The 23666-nt window shown below is 36.8% G+C and overlaps 1 protein-coding gene across 1 annotated transcript in view; it reads right to left on the minus strand.

Annotated features, from left to right (window-relative positions):
* Positions 1–23666, minus strand: part of RSPO2 (R-spondin 2) — a 98287-nt gene that overhangs the window by 15809 nt on the left and 58812 nt on the right. Inside the window, exons 3-4 of the mRNA XM_053945425.1 lie at positions 23375–23518; positions 22513–22701 (exon numbers count right to left, since the gene is read on the minus strand). Coding sequence (XP_053801400.1) covers positions 22513–22701; positions 23375–23518 — 333 coding nt within the window. The remainder of the gene's footprint in view (positions 1–22512; positions 22702–23374; positions 23519–23666) is intronic.

Raw genomic sequence — 23666 nt, forward strand, 5'->3', positions numbered from 1 at the left:
GTGCCCCCTCCAACTCTTTGCTGGCAGGGCAGCATGAGAAGCTGAGAAGTCCTTGTAAGCACTGTTCAGCAACCACCAGGATATAAGTGTGTTATCAACATTATTCTCATCCTAAATCCAAGCACTGTACCAGCTGCTAGGAAGAAAATTAACACAAATGTATGACTTTGGCTGCATACTTGGACTGGCTGATATCGTTTTAAGTGCTGAAAGGAACTATTAATTTGGACCAAGCTCAACTAAGTGATTATCAGCTCCTCACATTGAGGTATGACTGATCTCTACCAAACACTAATTATTTCATCATGTCAGCAAATACTCATTTCTTGGCCAGCACAATCATCACAATCTATTCCATATGTTGATTTAAACTGTCCTGTAAGATTAATAGTGGATGACAACTGGAACATTTAGGGTGTGACATACTTATCAAATTAGTTACAAGCATCCTCTCAATTGTTTATTTTCTCTACTGAGACAATTAAACCACTATTACAGCCAGTTTCCTTCTCCTTGAGACTGGAAGCATTTTCTACTCATTTACCAACTTCACAAAAATCCTTTCAAAATCCTGTCTGAATTTATTATCTTTCCAGTTATGCGTAATATCTTCCAGTTTCCTTCTGTGTAGCCAAATAATTACTTACTCCCTAATGCTAACTAGTTATTCCTCTTTAAACTTCTTTCCCCATACACAGGCTTTGAACATGTGATTTCTGTTGCTGCTCATTTCTGTGTAAATAAACTTTAGGTAATAGCTCTTTCCTCAAACCTGATTTCAACAGGAAATGTAAAGCACTAACAGTTGAAAAGAAATGTTTGTACTACAGAATAAGCAATTCTCACTAGTTTGTCTGTCAATTACAAGCCATTTAAATCTGAACAATTATTTGTATTATTAGTTAGAAATTGCCAGTGTTAAAGCTTGTCTCTATAAGAACTGTGGAAACATCCCAGGTAAGAATAACAAACCAGATTAACTCTCATATCTCCATGATGAACATTCACAATTTGCAGTAATCACTATGCATATGTAATTAGCTAAACCATAAAATCCTGCCACCAGCACTTGAAGCATGATATCTAGAAAAAAATAAGTATAAAAATGCACATTAGGATATAATATCAACATCATACCACAAGTTATAGAGTTATTTATATATTTAAATTTTCATTGATACACAGTTAGTTTTTCAAAGGAAAATATCTTAGACATTTGAATATTTCTAGAATAGTGAAAAAATTTGACCATTTTAAACTATGGATCTACCGAACAGACAAAACACACAGAAACATTTAAAAGTGATTAGTAAGGTAAGAACAATAAACCAAATTATTCATTGTCAGGAAATGTGTCTATTTGGATTAAGTGATCATAATATTATTTGTTTCCAACAAATACAATTCTCTGATCTTTAAACAATACATTATTTTTAAATACCTCTGATTTTATAAATTAGATGACTGATTTATTTTTAAATATCTGGATAAACATACAAGTGAAATTTTTGTGAATCAAGACTTTCCAAGCCAAGTCTCAACATTGAGGGATTTTTTTATGATTAAGTATGAATTCCTGGAAAACATGGTTTATCATAGAAAAATTGGCAAAACTTTCATAGTATTTGCCCTAACAGGCGCCACTGTAATGGGCTGCAGATCTATGAACAGGCCAAGTACAGAAGCTAAAACTAACACTGAACAATACAATATGTTACTAAGTGGGAAGATAGGGTTTTCTTTTTTTAAATTTATAATAGATGGGATTGATTTCATCCATAATTTACATAATGAACAACTTAACTAGCCTGATCTCATCATTTCTCAAAAACGTTGTTTTGATAAATGATTCTCTTCTGAAATTTCATCTGGCAATGAAATTTTGGTCATCTTTGAAGAACTGATTTATTCTCTTCTTATGCACAAGAATTACTACTTGGAAACATAATTGAGTTTTCAAACAACAGACCAGATATAAGTTACTATTGCTAGCAGAATTTTGTTCATTCCATGCTGGCCATAAGTCTTGAACAATCACTGAAACTCAAATTTCACAAATCCTTAAAAGCCTATGTGCATAATGTTATGGGCTGCAAGAGTCAGCTGGTGGCATCAGAATACAAAAACATGAAAGCGGCTGCTCTGGGTGAACCAAGGATCCACCAAAACCACTACTGCAGCAGTAGCCCAAAACTAACATGTCAGTAACAGTATAAAAGTAGGACAAAGACATGTACAAGAAGCTTCCCTAACACACATGAGGCCTGGCATGTCCATACGGAGGCACTCACTGCAGAAGGGCTTGGAAAGAGGTTTCTGCTGGAGAACGTTTGTCCTGGTAGAGCCCTTGTAAATGAAAGCCTCGGCCTGACCTTCCACCACTCAGGAACTTCTTTGCCACTTCATGATGCTAATCCTGCAAATCAGGTTAGGACCATGTAACTATGACACTCCGACTGACAATTTTTCAGCTGATAATAGATCAGGACAAACTTTTTTGCACAAAAGGGACAGCTGACTTTGCATGAAACTGAAAATGTATGAAATCTAGGCTTATTAAAAAAGCAAGAGACATAGATTGAACTTGCAAGTCTCACATGTACTGCCTGAGACATGAGAGATCAGAAACAATAAGGGAAAATGTGAACTGCTATATGAGATTACACTAATAGAGAGTAAAAGAAAGAGTGGAGATACAGCTCACCATAACAGTGTCTTCATGCTAAAATCAGGATATTTATTATCTTATGCCCTGAACACCAGGTCCATTCCTGACATGATAGGTCATGGATCTACTTCTTTTGCAATGCCAGCCTATAGCATCATGTAGCCATCAAGATGCTGCCACTTCAAACTTGTAGCTCCATAGTGTCATACAAAAATGTGTGCATGACTCCATCTCCAATTTAAATGCCTTACAAATCAGACACATAGTGCCTGCATTTCGGTTATCTGAAGCTTCATACTATAAAAAATAATTGCATTTTTCGCGTAGAGCTTTCATGTACCACAGTTTGGAAAGACTGGCCCAGGATGGTGGCTACAAAATATGAAAGCATGTGGAGATATTAATTTCTGAGAAGATGAATGGTTAAGACTTCTGTTATAAGCTGACTACATCAGACAACACACTGAAGTAAGACTTCTGTCATCTTTGGGAAGGAAAACAGAAAATTATTTTCACTGTGATTAAATGGGCTCAGAAAAGAGAAAGGCATCTGTTAATATTCTGTTGTGAGACCAGCCTATTCAGCCAACTATTGTGCTAATGCAAATGGTAACAGTTTGTTGCAGATGTGCAGTGGAACATAATACAGTCAAATCCTCTGGGCTTTTTGAAGTAAGAAACTATACATCATACATACAAGATGTTGATGTGTTTAATAACCATTATAAAAGAGAATTTTAAGCACAGTGCCCATTGCTTCAACCAGCAACACTGCAAATGTTCACTTGGAAATGTTATTTTGAGGAAATTAAAATGTAGGTCAATTCCAAAATCAAAGTCCAAGTGGCTAAGGGAGTTCAGGTTTGTGTATTGACATTTCAAGGCAGATAGAATCTTTTTAGGGTCCAGTCACTTATTATATTAGTTTTTATTATTATTGTAGCAGAGAGACAGAGTGACTATAAAATAGGGGAATTACTTCAGGATAGTAAGAAAGAGACACAAATGGTGCTAATGTCTCAGCTGTAAGAAAAAAGCATCCACAGTATAGCAAAGAACTACATTCTACTTTCAGCTACATGAAGTAAACTGCAGACATTTTGCTGGCATTATATATCTCACGTAAGTTCTCACTAATTTTTTTCCATAGTGCTCTGCCAGTCTCAGAAATTTTCTCTACAGTCACCCTCAATGTTCCAGCGAGGTGCACAGCCTCCCATCAGTCATCTAGTCATATAAATTGCCCTTCCCTGGTAAAGCAACAGACCGAGAATGTCAGGTGGACTAAAATATCAGGTTCTCTAAATTACATAGCACAAAAGCAAATGTTACATCACTATTTTTTTTAATGAATAATGGAGAACTATGTAATTAATAAAAAAGCCATTAACCTTCTACCTCTGGCAATATGCTTGCTTTTAAGATAGCTAGTATAACAATTTTGATTAATTTACTACTTCAAATTTGAAAACGAACTATGCATAGCAGAGAATGGTTGAAATTAGAAAGGACTTTGAGCTTAAAAAGAGATGTCATCTGCTCCAACATCTCCTGCTCAAGCAGGATCTTGCAGAGCCATTTTACCCAGACTATGTTCGAATGGCTTTGGAACATCTCCAAGGTGGAAGACTCCACAACTTCTTCAAGCAACTGTGCCAGCACTTGTTTTCCTCACAGTGAAAAAGTGTTTCCTGATATTCAGAAGGAATCTCTTGGGTTTCAGTTCATGCCCATTGCCTTGTTTCCACTCTCTCTTGAGGTATTTAAACACATTAGTAAGATCCCCCTGAGCCTCCTCTCTAGGCTGAGCAACTTTGCCGCTCTCAGCTCTTCCTCACAGCAGAGACAATCCAGACCCTTCAATCATCTTCACTGAAATCTCTCCAGTATGTCCATGTCTCTCTAGTACTGGGGAAGCCAGAGGTGGACACACTATTCCAGCCGTAGCCTCACCACTGCTGAGTAAAGGGGAAGGATCTCCCTCATTTCATTGGCAACACTTCTCCTAATGCAGCAAAGGACACCACTAACCTTCCAGGCTGTAAAGGCTGTTATGGCGCATTGCTGGCTCAAATACATAAATAAATTGAGATTTCTTATTTAAAGGTTAGATAAATAATCCCATCCACTTAGATTACCTACTAAATACAAAGTGGTATCAAAATTATTGGGCAGACTGATAAAATCACTCTAGATTAGTTACATCAATTACTTTATTTTACACAGTTTGAAAGAGCTTGCAAATTTGAATGAATGAATCATGCATTAATGAATAAACAGAAAAGATGTACAGAGTAGAAACCCCTGTTTATTGAAGAAAAATAAAGTGCAAGCATAGGAAGCAGAAGTAAACCAGGGAAGTAGGGAGGAATATGGCTAAACAGGGAGAAACGTATCAAAAACTGAAGGAAGAAGAAAACATGTAAGGCCCCAGAAATAGTTTTGGAAGGTGCAAAAGTGCTAGAAGCCTGGCAGTCACTAGACACAACCAAAACCATGACAGAGGAAATGTTGACATGTTGGCATTTTGGTGAATTTATGTTAAGTGTTGCTTTTTGTAATCGTCCACCGAAAAAAGTAATAAATAATTTAATATAATGCTTTCAAAATCAAATATTGCAATTATTTTATGGAGGGCAGAAAGCTCACGTCACTATGCATGTCTGCTAAGCAGCTAAGCAGCTTCAAAAATGGAGGTTTTGGTGAAGCTACAACAATTTCATGAATACTCGAAATTGTGATTTTCAATATGCACTGTGCCAGCACCTGTGTAAGAGTGGATCTATCTCTGTACAAGCATCCTGAGTGGTGAGTCACTCCATCAAACAAGAATATCAAAACTTGTCTCAGTATAGGATTGGAAAAATACACATTATTTGAATGGAATATTATTAAAAACTATGAATTTTCTTTTTTCTTCAAGAGACTTAAGAAAACATATCAAAATTTTTTGTGGTTATAGTAGAGAGCTAAATAAAAAAAAAATACCCAGAAGTATAAATATCCCCAAAAAAATGCACAGTGTGAGCAACTGCTATGTTTCCTCTCCAAAATGCATTATTCCATTGAAAAGAATTTATTTTAGTAACCAAGAATTGGAGTTCTAGGGTTATTTAGTAGCCACATCTTGACATTTAGAAAAATAGCTGTATATCAAGTATCACAATTATACACAGTGCAATAGCAATATAATAATACAAAACAAAACACAATCCATTAACCACAATTTGAATATTTTCATATACTTCTGCAATTCCTAATTTTAGCCAGTACTGGAAGCTCCAAAATCCTGGAAAAATGTTTGTTCTTATGGCATGATTTTGAGAATTTTACATTCCTTTAAAATGGTAAGATAAATTAAATCATGATCAAGACTCTTTGCGATGATATAGAAAGCTAAATATTCTTGAGGTCATGGTTAGGATTCTAGGGCTGTGGGTTAATATCCAGACTGTATTCAAAGACATACTGTGCTACCATTATATGTAATTCGCAGGTAGATACATCACAAAAATCTCAATCCTTCTTCTATTCCATCCCTTGATTTAAGCCTTGCAAAAATAGGGTATTAAATACTTGAAAATAAATTGTGTATATTTTGATTGGTATCAAGCGATTCCAAGAATAGTGCAACAACATTTTTATTGACAAACTGTTTTAAAACTCTCATTTCTAAACCAGTCAGGGAGGGCTCCTTGCGGAGTGTTCAGCACGTCTGACCACTATTTGTCTCGATTGGGCTGATATCTGTAACTGTAACATAATCAGAAGTATTTCATAAATTAGGACACTACTTCTGAGGAAAACATGAGAATATGATTTTATGGGACTATTTGTAATCTAGCATTTTATAATCTTGAAGTTTTGTGTGAGCAAGCATAAGACTACAAAAATCTCCCAGCATGCTCTGCAATATGATTACTCTGGGCAGAAAAGACTAACTTTACGATGAACATTTTTACAAGCCCCTGAGGGATTTAGAGCAGCAAGTCCATCTAGAAGTCAGTAAGGCATTTTTGTAAAAGCTGAAGGAACCTTTGAACACACTCATCCCTCAGAAAGAATACTCTTCAGCAGCAAATGTTCAAAAGTGCTCAGCACTCCGCAGGGCATGATAATAACAAAATTGTTATGGAACAAATTTTTGAAAGCCTGAACAACAGCAGCTGTGTATTAAAAGAAACACCAATAGTGAAAGATTAAAATTATTCTAGCTGCAAACATCTTCTGGAGTTAGGAAATACCAGGAAGCCTGGGAGCACACAAATACTTTTAGTTCTGTGCTTGTACACATACATTTTAGTACTAATATGATATCTAAATAGATGACTATTGCCCCAGTCTCTCTAATGTGGGGGTGTTAGCTGTTTGGGACAACGCAGTAAGCTTTAGGTATAAATGATATTTATCAAACTTAATCAAGCATACACAAAATCTAAGTTCCCATATCTTAGCTAAATGTGTTGAGTGGTAGAAAAATAAAGGCAGATTAATAAATGTTGGCTCTTGAGGTACAGTCAGTCAGTCGAAAATATTTCTACATTTTATTATTATATACACAATTAGATAGTCAATTTTCTGGTATTTTTCCATCAAAATAAAGCTAGACTGTAATAAACACTGTATGAAGAAAAGAAGATCTAGATCTGACTTTTATTATCATTATCTTTATAAATTTGGTGGAAAAACACTCCAAAACTTCCAAACTAGGCAAATTACCTCTTGCATTTATCTTCAAAAGTGTAACATCACCATAAGTAAAATTTAGCTCCTTTTTAATGGGAAAATGTTTGCTAACTAAAATGAGATTATGGAGCTTGTTTAGCATTAACTTCTGCCAAGAATAAACAATGTTTCTCTGAGTTACTACTGACTCATATAGCTAATGGCAGTAACTATTATCACTTCATTTTCTGTAAAATGGCTTAGGCTTGAAACCTCCCACCCTTGACCTCTGTGATAACTCATAACTATTAAACAATCAGCAAGTGCTTGCTTTCCAAATCTCATACCTGAGCTAGTATGGTGATAACTCTACCCTTCAACAGCCCTTTAAAATGAGTTTTTTTGATTTTAACTTACGCTCAGCTGAACACCATATTCACATGAACACTGCTGTAATAGGACAACTTCAATCAGCTCAGCTTTGAAGAAATGTTTCTTTTTCACATTTTAAAAAAAAAGCTATGTTTTACTAGCAGAACATAAATATAACTGAAGACTGAAGTATTTTTATCTGAAGCAGGAAATTGCTGTGCTTAATACAGGATTTGGAAAGTCTGACTATATCACAACTGGGTTTAGATCAATCTCTTTTTGGACACACAATTATACCTATTCAAGACAAATGAAACTGCTGACAGGAACCAAGGAAGTAAATTACCAGCTATTATTTTGCTCAGTCACAATGCATTGCATTAGCTAATTTTTTAGAGCTTAAAAGAGAATATGAATTTCTAATCTTCTCAAATTAGCATGCCAGATAGTGTATTGAAGTGTTCCTTCACTAATAACATGATTTTTTGCTGTTGACTAGGTGTTACATAAATATGTAAAATGAAATATGTAAATGAAAACCAAATGTTTTCACACAGAAATACATCAGTTTTCACTTTAATACCTAAGTGATACAGCGTTTTAGCAAACATTGAAAAGCACCACCTCTAACATGTTCCCTTTGGGGTTGATGTCAGGTAAAAGTTTGACAACCACATTGAGTCAAAAATCATAAGCCAGTTGCAAGTAAAATTTAAAACCACAGGCTTTTAATGGAATAATTAATTTCCAGTGCTTTTCATTGAATTTCTGGTGCTGAAACATTCAAAGTGTCCATTTTCTCCAACTTTTGCCTGCAGCTATAAAGACTGGAAAAACAGCTAAAACATTAAAAGTATTGTGTGGTGGTTCCAGCAGCTGCGCTTCAAGAAATGAGGAAATTGGTGACAAAAATTACACAAGAAAGCAATACAGGGAGCTACCATTAATGTCCTCACTACTACTTTACTCTCTAAATCGTTTTAGGAAGTAGTAAGATAAAACCTTTTTATAACAACTCCTGCAAGTGATACACGTTAACCTTCACAGTTCAATGAGTTCTCCTGAAAGAAGTACCTGAGCTTCCTCAAAGTGTCCACAAGGAAGAAATACTCTCACAGATTTCGGGCATTGATACCTTTCCTTTGGCAGATAAAGCATTGCTACATTGACAGCATTGGAGTTTCACTCCCTAAAAAAGGTGTCTTTCCAAAATCACTCATTTTTGCACATGACACTGTTCTCAGAAGGCATCTGCTACTCTTTTGTATGCTATTGTCTTAGAACAAAACAATTAGAAAAATTACTGTAGAGGGAACAAAAGGTAAACACACTAATTCAATTGCTATTGAGCTGACACAAAGACTCTACCAATTCTAGAGAATTTACACAGCTAATTGTCCAACTAGGTGAAATTTTGGTTCACATAGAAAAATGAAACTCCTATCAATAGATCCACTCCCTTCTTTAATAGCCCTGAAAGATGATACAAAGATGCTGACTTGAACAACTGTCTAAAAAGGAATAATAATTTTTAAATGGTTGTTTTGAAGCATCTTGCTCCCAGCTTTGAAGTGCACACACTGATACAGACAGTTATAACTCCAAGTCCAGCAACACTGTTTCAATTCTTATTCTATACTCAGTTGAGGAAAGTGTACCACTTTTTGGGGGTTTATTATTATTTCTTCTAGGACAACCTTCACTGAAATAGAGAGAGGTTCTAAAATTGCTCAATGAAGTGAGAAGGACTCTAGTTATATTATGGCTTCTATTTTACATTCACTTTTAAGTTCTGAGGTCCCATTACTTCATGGAACAAGTAATAATTACAAAACAGATAGATTTGCTTCTCACTTAAACCAAGCAAGCAATTAAACTTTGCTGGCTTTGATGGAACTTCTGATTTTTGGCAATAACTACCAAGAAGTTCATGCTCATCAATTCTCTGAGAGATTAATAGCAACTCATCTATAAAACTCCACCAACCTATTCCAGATAAGCATCTAACCCAAAGAACTAGGAGGTGAATGCTTTATAAGCTTGTGTCACAGTTCGAGATACTGTAAACCTATAACACTGTAATAAAAGGGGGAGAAAGTTCCCCTCCAAGAAATTTAATTTCTTTTATCTCTCTAAAAAAATAATTCAGCTGTTTGGAAGAAAACTAAGAGAAAAGTAAAGTATTATTATTTCACAAGATACTCCACCCAAAAAAAACCATTATTCTGAAAGAGACATATGAATCAACTTTTTTTTTAGAGCTTGAAATTTGAAGAGCAATTACTTATATAATTAAAAAATTCCACTTCAAAGAACTGTTCAGCATGTTATAAAACTTCTCTCAAAACACTATGCTGTTTTTTGGGTCATCTTTATTTCTGAGTTTTGCAGAAATAATAAATCCTCTTCTCTTTTTCCTTGCCACAGCTGCAAGCAAAAAAATGAACTTATCTCCCAGGATTTTTCCATTTATATGTCTATGGCTCATTATCCAGTGGCGTCCCCTGTTCTCAAAAGAGGAATTATTGCAGCGTATGTTCAAGCTGGCACTGGACTGCAGACACAATTAACAAAGTCTGGTGGCAGAATAATCATGTGCTGAGTGCTGGGAATTACAGCTGATAGCATCTATTCATCCTACAGAGAACATACATAGAATCACCTTCAGTGACTATGAAAAATTGATTCTGACCTCACATCAGAATGTCAGTAATTTGTATTATTTCACTGACACAATCTGTAATGATCTTGAAACAACTTCCTTTTTCTTCAGACTCACCTCCCTTTATTTTGCCACAGTACTTTCTTTTAGCTAGAAACCTCCCACCAGTTACTCCAGTTGCCTAACCAGAGCAATGACCTGAAGCCTGACACAGGACTTGCTCAGTAGATATTTTTCATCTGCCAGGTTTTTATGGCCCAGAAATTTCTTCAGCCATCAGTTATCAAATACAAAGCCTTTTTTCCTGTTGTAAATACACTCAAAGAGTCCTACTCATATATCATTCTGAGTGCTATATGGCAGAGTTGCAAACTGAATTCTAGTGCATATCCCCTGCACAATGTTTTGCAATGCTTAAGATTATCCTCTATATTTGACCAAATTGTGGTTTTTCTTTGCAAACCCTAACAGAAGTTTTTTCTTCTTGTTTAGAAGTTACAAGGAACGGATGGTAAATGAGGAGGTAACAAAATAATCTGGTCCATAAATTCAGAGCAAAAATAAAAAGCCAGAATTTAATAATCTTTTTGGTAGCTTATAACTAGCTTTGTTTTAGAAACCCTTTAAACATTTGTCATGTCAAGTAGCAGATAAATGTAGCAACTTTATCAGTATTGAAGAAGCTATAGTATAGATGCAAACTAGCTTCAGGGCAGCTATGCTAGGTCTGATCAAAGCTGCTTGGCACTTGCCTCTAGTCAACACCTAAGGTTTCATTGTGCAACATTAAAAGCAATGAATTAAAAGAGTGTGACAGTTTTTATAGTACTCTTTCTACTGTGCTGAACTTTCTGTATAAGTACAGTTAGCAACCCATTCAAAATGTTCGCGTTTATATCTGACAGAGAAGCAGAGTAATTTAAGAGCTGGCTACAATTTTCATCAGGAGTTACTCTAGCAAGTGCCATGGTGTTAACATGGGATATTGATGTCATTGGAAATACTTGTGATCTTTATGTTCCATGATAGCTCAAGCAGCTATGTTGGAGTTGCAAGTCATGTCCCCTGTTTGAACTTCTTAAAGTTTTTAATAAATCTGACATGATGTAAAGCACCTGCTTTGGTGTCCTACTGCTGCTGCTGCTCTTTGCAACTAGATACCTCTGACTTGGTACCAGGTTTGCAAAAGTTATCACACTTATATGTTTGTAGCTAAGAATGCAAAGGAATTCTCACAGAAAACCAATAAAAGGCTTAAAATAGACAAACATATGAACAGCCAAGCTAATACAGTTGTGTAAATAGAATAGTCTTAAAACATGATCTAAAAGCTTGCTATTGTGTCTGCAATATTTCTACACAGTAAATGGATGTGCATACTACATACCACTGAGGTGTCAAACTTGAAGGTGCTATGTAAAGCTGTATAAACTCAGCCTTATTTGAACCCCAGTAGCCTTCTACTTGATACATACTTTATAAAGAAACACAAACTGATAAACTCTCACGTTAAATGACAAAGATGATGTAAGATACTAACTCAGTGGAAGACACTTTAAAACAGCCTTTTGGGGCCCATTCAAAATCTAAACAAGCTTAGACACACAAAATAAATATGTTTTAGATTGAGGACTTGCTGCACAAAAGAGCCCTGCATTGTGTCCATCATAATTAATACTGTTTCTGTGTTTGATCATTTGGTGCACAATGTTTATACTGACAAAGGGAAAGTATTGAGATGCCTCCACAGTACTGCATTGCTCTTTACATGCTCCTACTCATTTTGGGCTATTTTATTCTTAAGACTGTGACCAGAAAACTATTTCAACCTACTCATTTTTAATGGTTACAATGACATGTAACATCAGTGCAGAGTGGGGATGCCCTGTCCATCATGAGAAGTTCTTGTTTTCTCTCACTCTTTTCCTATACTCAGGATCCCACTCCTTTACCAAACACTATCTGCAGTAATTTTTGTAGTTCTTCAGAATGAATCAGGAATTCAAAGTGCTCAAGAGGAAGTTCTTTGCATTCACCTTTGAGGTGTAAAGCAAAATGTACTACAGGAATCAGTGGTGCCCAAACTTTCCAATCTGAAATAAAATTATCTCAAATTATCTCAAAGAGCTCTAAAAAGACAACAACAAAGGCAAAACCAAGCAATAATTAAAAAAAAAAAAAAAGAGTAGCATATCTGTTCTTCCATTCCCCTTCTTCTATTGCCCTTCTTCTGCTGTGCATGAGATGCACATATCTATGAGATGCAGACATATCTAGAAGCTTTCTGTGAAGAGCTTTCACTGCACAGCCTTAAAAATCAGTGCAGTTGACTCCAGCTTAGTCCTAGCACTGGTGGTCACACAAGAGCAGCTGGGGAGATTGTTCCTTCACATATTCCCTCTTGGCACTCCCCCTTCACTCCTCTAGCTGTCTGCTGCAAGTTAATTAAATTAAATCTGGCCTGAAGCAGAGTACTGGAAGCTGCTGCATTTATGCATCGAGCAGAGTGCTCTTCCAGAGTTATTGTGAGACTCTGTAATAATTAGACAGGAATAAATCCCACAAGAGAATGAGTCCCCCAAGTGATCTATGCACCCGTAGAGAAAATCACAATTCTTCATCCCAAACATAGTAGCTCATGACCTGAAAACATTATATCTGCAGAGCCCCATGCCAGATCTAATAAATCGTGTGTCTCAGCAGGGACCATTAGCAGCACAGCATTATGCTGACACTTTTAAGCTCTCTGTTTCTTGAGCTACTTTATGCAGCATTGGCTTAGGAGTCTCTGAACTACACATCACTGTAGAATTGCACACTCTTTGTTTGATTTTCAAAGGCATTGGAAACCATTCAGTGAATCATCATGTGTGAATAGGCTTAACCTTCTCCCATTGGCTAACAAAGCAATTAATTAGGGACCATAGGTCTGTACCTTCATGATTTTTTTCTAAAGAACCAAAGAAGAGGAAGAAGCATTCTCTCTATTTCTCAGATTCTTTCCTCTCTCCTTCTCTTTCCTGGATTCTTTGCCCTCCATATTTTCGCTCTCTGGCTGGAGCATAAGAAGTAAACCACTTCTGCTGAATTTAGCCTGAAGCTGTGAGGCTCCTGTCTTAGGCTACCTTAGCTTGCCACAAGCTGTCAAGCAACCAGGCCACAGAGCATTCAAAATGATACTCCAGAATAACAAAGCTGTTATGAAGGGTAGAGATGAGACATCACAATCACAGTTACAGCAGTGTAATGAGTTTCCATCTTAACAGTCAAACAGCTGCAATTAGCTTGTATATGTTGCTGGCCTACTGCCTGTGGGAGGGTGATCTAGATAATTTGCATTGGTACTGGACAGGGAGTACTGCACCTGATGGTCACTAATGCAAATGATCATTGACAACAGTGACACCAAGACTGAAGGAAACCTGGGCTGCTCTGATCACATACTGGTGGAGTTTGTAGTCTTGATGGATATAGGTCAGGCAAAGAGAAAAGCTGGGATCCTGAATTTTAGGAAAGCAAAATTCCAGCTGGTCAAGGAACTGGTCAATAGGACCCCCTAGTCCTATTTCTGTTATTCATTAGAAACCCCTGGTTTCCCCCCAGGAAACTGCCCTCAGGGACAAGAACTGATAGAACTTTAAGGATGCTTTCCATAGAGCACAAGAGCTCATGATTCCCAGGTGTAAGAAATCGGGAAAGGAAGGCAAGAGAGAAGCATGGCTGACTTGAAACCTACTGGTCAACCTAAAGGGCAGGAAGGAAATGCACAAGCAATGGAAGCAGGGCCAGGTATTCTGGGAAGAATATGGGCTCTCTGACTGGTTGTGTGGAGATGCAGTCAGGAAGGCCAAGGTATAGCTGGACTTAAACTTGGCAAGGGATGCAAAGAATAACAGGAAGGGCTTCTATAGATGCATCAGCCAGAAAAGGAAGGTCAAAACAAGTGTACCCCCCTGATGAGCAAAACTGACAAACTGATAACAACAGATGAGGAGAACTCTGAGGTACTCAACAACTTTTTTGCCTCAATCTTTACCAGCAACCTCTCTTCTCACACCACTTGAGAGAACGGACTGGAAGACAGAGGGAGCAAAATCCATCCTACAAGAGAACTTCAGGTTCATGACTGCCCAAAGAACCTGGAAATACATAAGCCTATGGAGCCTGATAAGATGCATCCCAGAGTCCTGAGGGAATTGGCTGATGTAGTTGCCAAGTCCCTCTCCATGATGTTTGAAAAATCATGGCAATCAGGTGACTGAATACCAGGTGACAGAAGAAAGGGAAACACTATACCCACTTTTAAAAAGTGCAGGAGGCAGAACCCTGGGAAATACAGACCTGTCAGCTTTACCTTTGTGCCTGAGGATACCAAAGTCAGGATGTGGCCCTTGTACCAATGCTATGAATACAAATTCTCTCTGTATACCCTAATAGGTTTATTACTTAAGAAGAGACTTCTGTGTAAAGAAAGGCTTATTGAACCTTTAAAAACTGAGAAAGGCTGATTGCTCTCTAGTCATGCCACAGCTGAGGCAGATGGCTCTCCAGACCTGACATACCCAGGCTTGTGGATTGGCAGAGGATATGCATAGAGTTGTGCCTAACTGATTGATTCTAAGGGAGGAACATATAATCTCAGGCAGGTGAGCATTTGCTGGTTTCTCTGCTGTGACTGAAATGGCTGACACCACAATGTACAAAAATAGCTCTTTGGTCAAGAATTAGAAATTAGTATGTATATGGCTTTTCCTCCTACAAGTGGATTGTGGTTTCAGAATGAGCAAGAGACAAAAACCAACAGGAGTTACTTCACAAGGGTATGCACAATAAAATCCATCAAGTACCTTTTTTGGACAAATTCAATCTGTTGACTTGGATCAGCCACAGCCCTTTTCAGTATTTGTATTTCCATGTGGATTAGAAGCTGGCTCTCCTTCAGTATTTTCAAACAACCCTGAATTGTATAATTGTCATGGGACCATTCTAACTCATACTCTAGTCATTTATGAGGATTTACACTCTGGTACACTCAGTTACTCATTAAAAACAGATAACTCCCATAGGAGACACTGCATCACTCAATACTCATGCTACTTGTGAAATATGGTATACTTAAAGAAACACACATGTTAAAAGTACTTATCTGGTCTAAGATATAATAGTGGCAATAAATAGCCATTTATTATATCTTAGATATAATATGCAAAGTAATTGTGCATATTACTTTTTAATGATTGGGAAAACTATGTTAATGTCTTCCCAAGAAAATAGTTCCTATTACTTAAATTAAAAAGGATGATTGAAGGATAATTTATATTCAGAAGGAAGAGAAAAATGCACTTGAGTTGGCTTTTCTGCACTGCCAGTAATTCCCTCAAAAGCCTTTAAAAATAAGCTGAAAATGTAGCCTGCCAATATGATAAAACAATACATACATTTCCACAGGCTGTATCATCCTGATAAAGTATATAGAGTTAAAACCTTGTGCTCAGTATGTATAGTCCATTACAAGATATGCTTTGGGCAATGGTGCTGAAGAGGAAAACTAAAACAGAAATCAAATTACAACAATGTTTTTCTACACAAGTGTTTTGCTACTGTCATGAAAAGTACCTTCTACAGATCACTTTAGACAGATTTAACTTCTGGTTTATGCATTTTTAAATTCTACTTCATTCAGAGAGAATGAAGTCACTTAAAAGCTTTAAAATGTAATCCGTCAGTTAAAAAAGAAAACCAAAACCACACTTCACTACAACAGCACTCCCAGGAAGTTTAGGTTAGCTATGTCTATCTAAGTTACAGATTTCAGTATAAGAAAGACATTATTGCACCACATTCACAAAAACCCACAAATTTTCATAATTGTAATTGTAACCCATAATAGTATTTATCCAGACAAAAACAGCAAAAAGTTGTGTAGGTGCACAGTGACATAGTAACAAGCTGCCTCAATTCCCATGCAAGAACCACCATCCCATTTGCAAGGAAAATACAAGCCCAAACACCGAACAGTTACCTAAATGACATAAATCTCAGAAGGGTTATTTTCAGTAAGTGTTGATATTGTTTCAGAGCACTTAATTGTTTAACTGCTTACTTTAACTGACCTGATTCTAAACACGTAGAAAAAGGAGGATCAGTCAACAGCTATATCTTGTTCACAGAGCTTTAAGAGCCACTTCAACCTTCAAGCAATGTGATGTAATCTAGTAGCAGCAAAGAGGAGGAGAATTCCTGCAAAATCTGCCTGTTGGTCCTTAATGGATAGTACTTGGTTTCAGAATGGAACATAACTGCTACTCAAACTGACATTCAAGTTTATGTGGCTTATAAAAATGATTTCTAACTACTTTTCAAATATGAGTCCAATTGGATTGCATTTTCTCTTTGGAAAATAACTCAGAATGGATTGCTTCCAACAATACAAAAGAAAAATAACAGCAATTGTTTAAAAGTCACAGTAAGTTTATTCGTGAACTCAATTTAATGCATATGAATCAAATGCATGCATAATACAGTTATTTGCTCTCTCAGGCTCCCCCCGCCCCCCAAAAAAAAGCACCAAAAATATCCATGTAATTTTTTGTTTCTAAGAAAAAAAGTTATAGAAAACATGATATTTTAATGCAGGAAAGAAGAATCAGAGTTTCTTGCTTCATTTGAATTACTTTATAGTATGCTATCACCTGAGAGGTACACTGCCTAACTAGTGCATTAACTTAAAATAGAAGTACATTGTACAACGGATCTTTTAGATCCTCTGCATGATTTTGAATTTAGAAGTTTGCAGCATTCAGCCAAAGACAACTAAGTTAACAGGTCAAATAATAACAAATAAATCAAGAAATCAGCACTTAGAACTAAGCTTTTATCCTGGTTAAGGCTAAACTTGGAAAAGCATGAAACAAAGGTTAGCATTATATTCAAAACATGACACATACTTTGCATATAATTTCAACTAGAATTAAATAGGCCAAATGAAGATGTTTCAACACTATAGCAGCCACAATAAAGATTTCGTTTGCTCCTATCCCCTACAACCAGTCATTCCAGCTTTTCTCTAATTCAAAGCAGAAATTACCAGAAATTTTGCAAAACCGAAGCAGGAAGAACAGTGTTCTTTCAGCACATACCCACAGGAGGTTCTGCCATTCAGACAGAATCATTTAAACTGGTCCCCAGTCCAAACATCAGTAGGATTGAGATCCCCAGTCCAACATCTTCAGAAGGATTGAGACCATTCAGACTAGATGTTCAAGAGTTTGTCAAATGAGGTCTTAGAAACTTCCAGGGATGGTGCCTACCCAGTCTACTGGACCAATCCAGGCAAATGCTTGACAGTCCTCATGGAGGAGGCAACAGTTCTTGCTGTTCCTGAACCAGCCTTTGCCACCTAGCTATCTGGTCTTGTGGCAACATAGCACGACCAATAGGAGACATAAAATATGGTGGTTATGTTTCCTGAGACCCAGCTAGAGAATGCCCTAGCCTTGACTCAAAGGGCAGATGGTGTTTGTAGGTATTTGGCACTGAGACAGACAGTAAGTGTAATATATAAATTAAGGTCTCAAAAGAGTCCCAGCTTACAAACTTTTCAACATTGGGTACTACCATGTAAATTTATCAAAAAGCTCAAAAGAATGTGATCAACTGCCTGATCATTTGCTGAGTTCTGGTGTTATATTTATTTTGACTGTTTTTTATTTTACTTATGAGGAAAAGATTCATTGTAGCTGAAAGGAACCTCATGAAATTCAACAAAATGCAAAGTCCTGCATCTGGGAAGGAAGTACTTCCTGAAAAAATATGGGCTGGATATGGACTGTCTGGGGAGCAGCTCTCCTGGGAAGGTCCTGATGAAACTTGAGCTAAATGTGTGCCGTAGCAGCAGTGATCATTTCCTTCAATCTGCTGACCTGCTAATATAGCATGACAGCAGATTAAGGGAAGCGACCATCTCCCTTTATCTGACATTCATCAGACCACATCTAGAATACCATATGCAGCTTTGGGTCCCCTAGTTCAAGAAAAGAAAAATATTGATAGAGTTTGGCACAGTATCACCAACATGGTCCTGAGCTGCAGTGTTTACCGTGTGAAGAGAGACTGAAAGAACTGGGTTTGTTGAGCCTGGAAAACAGAAGGCTTTGGTGACCTAGAAGGACTTTGAGGTGCTTGTGGGTGAGAGGCTGGACATGGGCCAGCAATGTGCACTTGAAGAAATATTAGTTTGGCATAGAGTAATATTCAAGTTTCAGACAGCTTGAAGAACTTCAGTCTGATGAACAGTAAAACAGCAGAGAGCTGCTTTGCTTGCCAATGCAACACTTAATATGAATAATGAAATCAATCTGCAGGTTTGAGAGTGTACAAACAAAAGAGGAACAATTACTGAGGTAAACATGAGCAATATACATAAGAGGTACATAAATACCATAAGAGGTACAAATAAAATATTTATAGTAAATATATGGGAAAATATGAAGAGAGCAAGATTTATCAGTCTATTGTACATTTCTGACTGTTGATTTCCCCATCAGTTTTTTTTAAATTCTGGCTTTCTCTCTTTTTGAACTAAAGAGGAGAAAACTCCTTATCAAGAAGAGACCAGCATGGGTAGAAGGTGGCCTGAACAATCCAAGTCTCCTTTGTCTAAGTCTAACCTCTAAAAGTAGAATTCACATTACAGTTAAAGCCACGGGGTAACTTACACAACATTAACAGATACACAAATGTGACATTTCTGTACGGTAATAACAGTTAAATCAGTAACTACTGACACTAAGAAACTATCTCTAAGCAACAAATATGAAATCAATGCTATTCTTATGTTGATGGCTTCAGTGAGAAAGAAGTTAAATCATCTTTCACTTGTATTCCAGTTTGTATCTCTACAGCTCTGCAGATACTTCTGACTTATCAGAAAGTGATAAGTCATTCATCAAAAACTGAAGTTGTACCACAGCCATATGACCAGTTGGCTAGCACGTTAAAAATATGAGACTGAAATAGTTGGTAGGAAAACAGAATTTAACTCTCCTTCTTTAAATCTCCTTCTACTGCAAATGCATAAAAATCTGTTTTGGATGTTTCCCTGTAATGTGGACCATAAATAGTAACTTTAAAATAAAGAGAAGTAGAAAGCACACAACAAAAGCGCTTTATTTGACCCTATTCTACCAAAAATATCCTTACTTCCTGCACTCAGATTAATCCATCACAATCTTCAATCATTTTAGCTGTATAATCCAATACTTATTCTCCACATTTGTGTGAATTTATGCACTGAGAACACTAGGATGAAAGGATTTATTAACAGCCTCTCAACTGACATTTACAGGGGATTATGGTTCTTCAGTCTCCCAGAAGTGCTAACCTTACAATTTTTTTCTATTATTTCTCCAGTTTAAAAGTTCAGTCACAAAACTCCTAACATTAGGAAAACACCATATTTTTAAAGACTCAGAATCTCTTCCTTAGCAGCCAGAACCTGTAAGCTGTGTCTGTGCCTCCCACTATGTCACAGTGATCAAATAGGCAATAAAACATTTTGAGTGTCTAATAGCACAACCTGCTAACTAAAATATGATAAAGGAACAGGGTCTTAGATCAGCCCTGTATATAGCATAAATTGAAACATACTACAAAGCAGGAGTTTTATACAGGGCATCCTCTGTGGCTTCCTCACCTGCAGAGATAACCAGGTCTGGGGAAGACTCACTCATGGCACTTCAAACACTACTAACACTCTCCCAGGAGTTTCTTAGGAGAGAGAAAGGAGCTTGCACTCTGGGAGGTGTTTTCTGTGATGGCACAGAAGCAGTATTAAACATTGTATTCAATGTGGACAGTTCAAACCTGCAGTTTTGTACACATTTATTTTTACCTCTGAAAAGAAATGCAGGGAATTCCACATCATGGGACAAGAGGAATGTAATCGTTAGGATTTACTGGAGGCCGTGAAAGAGTGTATGAATACAATACAAATGAATGAATACAATACAATTAATTTGTATTTGCAGCAACAACTTTCCTGATATGTGGTGAAAAAAAAAGCAAAGATTTGATCCATGATCAAATAGATCAATACAGAGACAATATGGACACTAGGCAATAAATATCCTCACTCTTAGGAAAGCCACTGTGCCTTTGAAAAGATAAATTTGAGATGAAAATCTTTAAGCAGTGACCTGAATTGCTAGACAAGAAAATTTGAAAAAACCTAAGAGAATATGACATAAAAAGGTATGAATGTCCAAATTCATACACTTCTCAAACTATTCACAACAATTTGAATAATTTGTATCCTAACTAAATTCTCAAGACTAAACCCATATTTCTACTTGCTAGGAGATTTTATAGAAGTTGAATGCTGAATCCATAAAATATCTGCCTCTATACACACTGAGTACATAAATAACTAAATCTGTACCACATGATGTTGAAAAAATTCTGCAATTTTTTCAAATTTTCCACTGCAAGATAAACTGCCTTCATTTGAAGGCAAACGAAAAGAAAGAAAACACTGATTGGAGATTTAGTAGAACTTGTCATAGGCCCTTTTTATTTCCTTTCATTTCAGCAGTAAAACATTTCCTCAGTTGATCTGATTACTAACCCTATTTGGGCTTCAGAGTCTGTTAAAGTAAGTGGATCACTCAGCAGGCTGCAAGCACTGGTAAGTTTCACTACCTTGATGCAGAGGCAGCTGACTAATATTCAAGGATATCATGACACACATACCATGGCAGCCCAAATCAACCTTCATTTTTACCTTTTCTTCTTCTTTCCTAAAGAGATGTTAATTTTGTAGGTTCCATTCTTCAATGCCTTTGAGAATTTTATTCAGGTTGCAGATTAACTGTGCTGTACGATGCCCCCTGTACCACTGTGACTGTGCCCTATGTGTGCCCATGTGTGTATGAATACAGGGAGTGGGACAGGGAAGGAAAGTACATCACAGACTGTCAGCCTGGATAACAGAGAATCAATATTATATACTCTTCCAGACTGTCTTGCAGTCTTAGAGACAAAAAATGAAGCTTACAGAAATTTAATCCATATCCATAAGATAAAACTCTATGTATAACATACATACACACTGGTAGGCAGAATGTTCAAGCCAAGACAGACACCTTCAACAGTCCCAGAGTACAAAGCAACTTACTTAGGTACCTTTTCTAAGACTGTTTCAGGTTTATCTTATTCATCATGTTAAGGTTTTCCTCGGGATTCTTCAACTCTTTATTTCTTTTTTTTGTTTGTCTGATTTCACAGTTAACCCAGCTAGCAGTAGGAGGTTGGACTAGAGATCTCTTGAAGTCCATTCTTTATTTAACCCTGTTGCTCTGAAAGGAATGGCATCTTTATCACCTGCTGATCGCCCACATCTCCTACATATTTTGAAACCTGTTTAAATTGTCAGGATCCATACCTGAGAGGTTAAACTTTTCAACTTAAAAGATAACAAATACTCTCCAGCAGTGATGTGCCTTCTAGTTTGGTGTCTACAAAAACCAAGCCCAAATTTGAAACTTGATTTCCTTTCTTACATCAGCATCACTACTTAAGTCTTTCAACACCATGATAAAGACATTTGATTTTATTTACTTGGGGCAAATGCCATAGGCTGGTCTCAAGCTGAAAATCTTCATACCCATCACTGTTCTGCTTGTATCACATCTATCACAGTTTGGCCTCACTCCAGAATATTTAAAACAAATATCATGTTCCAGCTAATGGTTCCAGCTAACAATGCCATGTATAACTAACTTCTTTTAATTTAAATACCCACTGTATGTGCCACCTGCAGAGAGGTTTAGAATCATAGTCTTTTCTGCTATGTGCAGAACAAGTAGTTCTACCATGAGCATCATTTCCATGCTGAAGCTCAAACTGCAACCTGTTACAGTTCTTCCATGAGGCACCTCTTTGAAAAACCCTCAGTACCACACTAGGAAAATCAGAGTTTCACAGTCTGCTGAAGGACTGACTACTCCCATGCTGAGCCTTTCCCTGGAGTCTCTCTATCCAGACTAGGACTGATGCATTATTGCTGCTTTTCAGCCTTGGCTGGAAGAACAGAGACAGAATTTGGCCTTCAGCTCATAAAGATTTTTCAGGCATGGACTACACTTACCTCCTGGACAATGCCTCATGGCCATTTTACACCGTCTGGATTCTGCAATGGTTGGACATGGTATTGTGTCTTTTGCTGGCTTCTTCACAATTTGTCTTGTTCTTGTTTCCAGGCCCCATTTAAATCCACATGTTTTGTTATTTCTGCTGCAAGTTCCCCACTCACTCCATTGACCCACTTCACAGCCTTCTGATAAAGCAAAAGAAAACACAAGTGAGCAATTCTTCTGGGTTTTTTGTTTTGTTTTGTTTTGTTAATTAGAATACAATGTACATTGTTAGAAAGCAACACTTGACAATTTTACCATTAGCAGGTAAAAAGCTAGAAACAAAATTAAAATCTCTTACAGAATCTGACTCTTTTTAGCCAGCATCAACCCAACCAAAAAAAAAATCAGAATATCAAACTGTATGTTTGATATGTTATGACAGTCCCAACTATTCAAAAACTCTCCTAAAATAAGGAGATTGACTTTTTTTTCTATCTAATATATAGATCCGATTTGGTTGTCACCTGGGTTTGAAAACTTCAGAAGTTCACATTTCCAAGTCCTCTCCATCATGAAATGCAAGAAATACTCTTGAAAGAAAGAAAGTAAGTCCTGAAATCTTACAAATTCTGAGTTGCAAATCTTCATAAATGTGATTTTATAGTTAAGAGGACAGAACTTTCTGAATGTCACAAGAGAGTGACATTCCCAGTGAAGCGTATTTTAAAGTTTGGAAAAATTTACTAATATTATCAGTAAAGAAATCAATATTAATTCATTACTGAATATTTCCTGATAAGAAATAGTAAGCATCATCATAAAGTGGTGTCATATTTGAATATGGCCTCCTGGAAAAAGAGCTACTTGACTCACCCACACATTCCATAAGCTCTTCCAAGGCTGCAAATCCAGCAGGACATCCTCTAAAGCAGCGGCCTCTGTGCGAGTAAAAGCCACTTTTGCATTTGGTACAAAAGTCTCTGCTAAAGCAGGAGTCGCAGTTTTCTATTCTGCATCCTAAATCAAAAGGATCATAAGGAACAATGAGATAGCAAAGTTAGGGTAAGACTAAAAATGAAGGGACTTATAAAACAATAAAATAGCAAAGCCAGAAATGCTATAACACTGTCATCCTGAAATCCATCTGGTATATAGACAGAATTAG

The sequence above is a fragment of the Vidua chalybeata genome, chromosome 1, assembly GCF_026979565.1.
Source record: "Vidua chalybeata isolate OUT-0048 chromosome 1, bVidCha1 merged haplotype, whole genome shotgun sequence".
Lineage (NCBI taxonomy): Eukaryota > Metazoa > Chordata > Aves > Passeriformes > Viduidae > Vidua > Vidua chalybeata.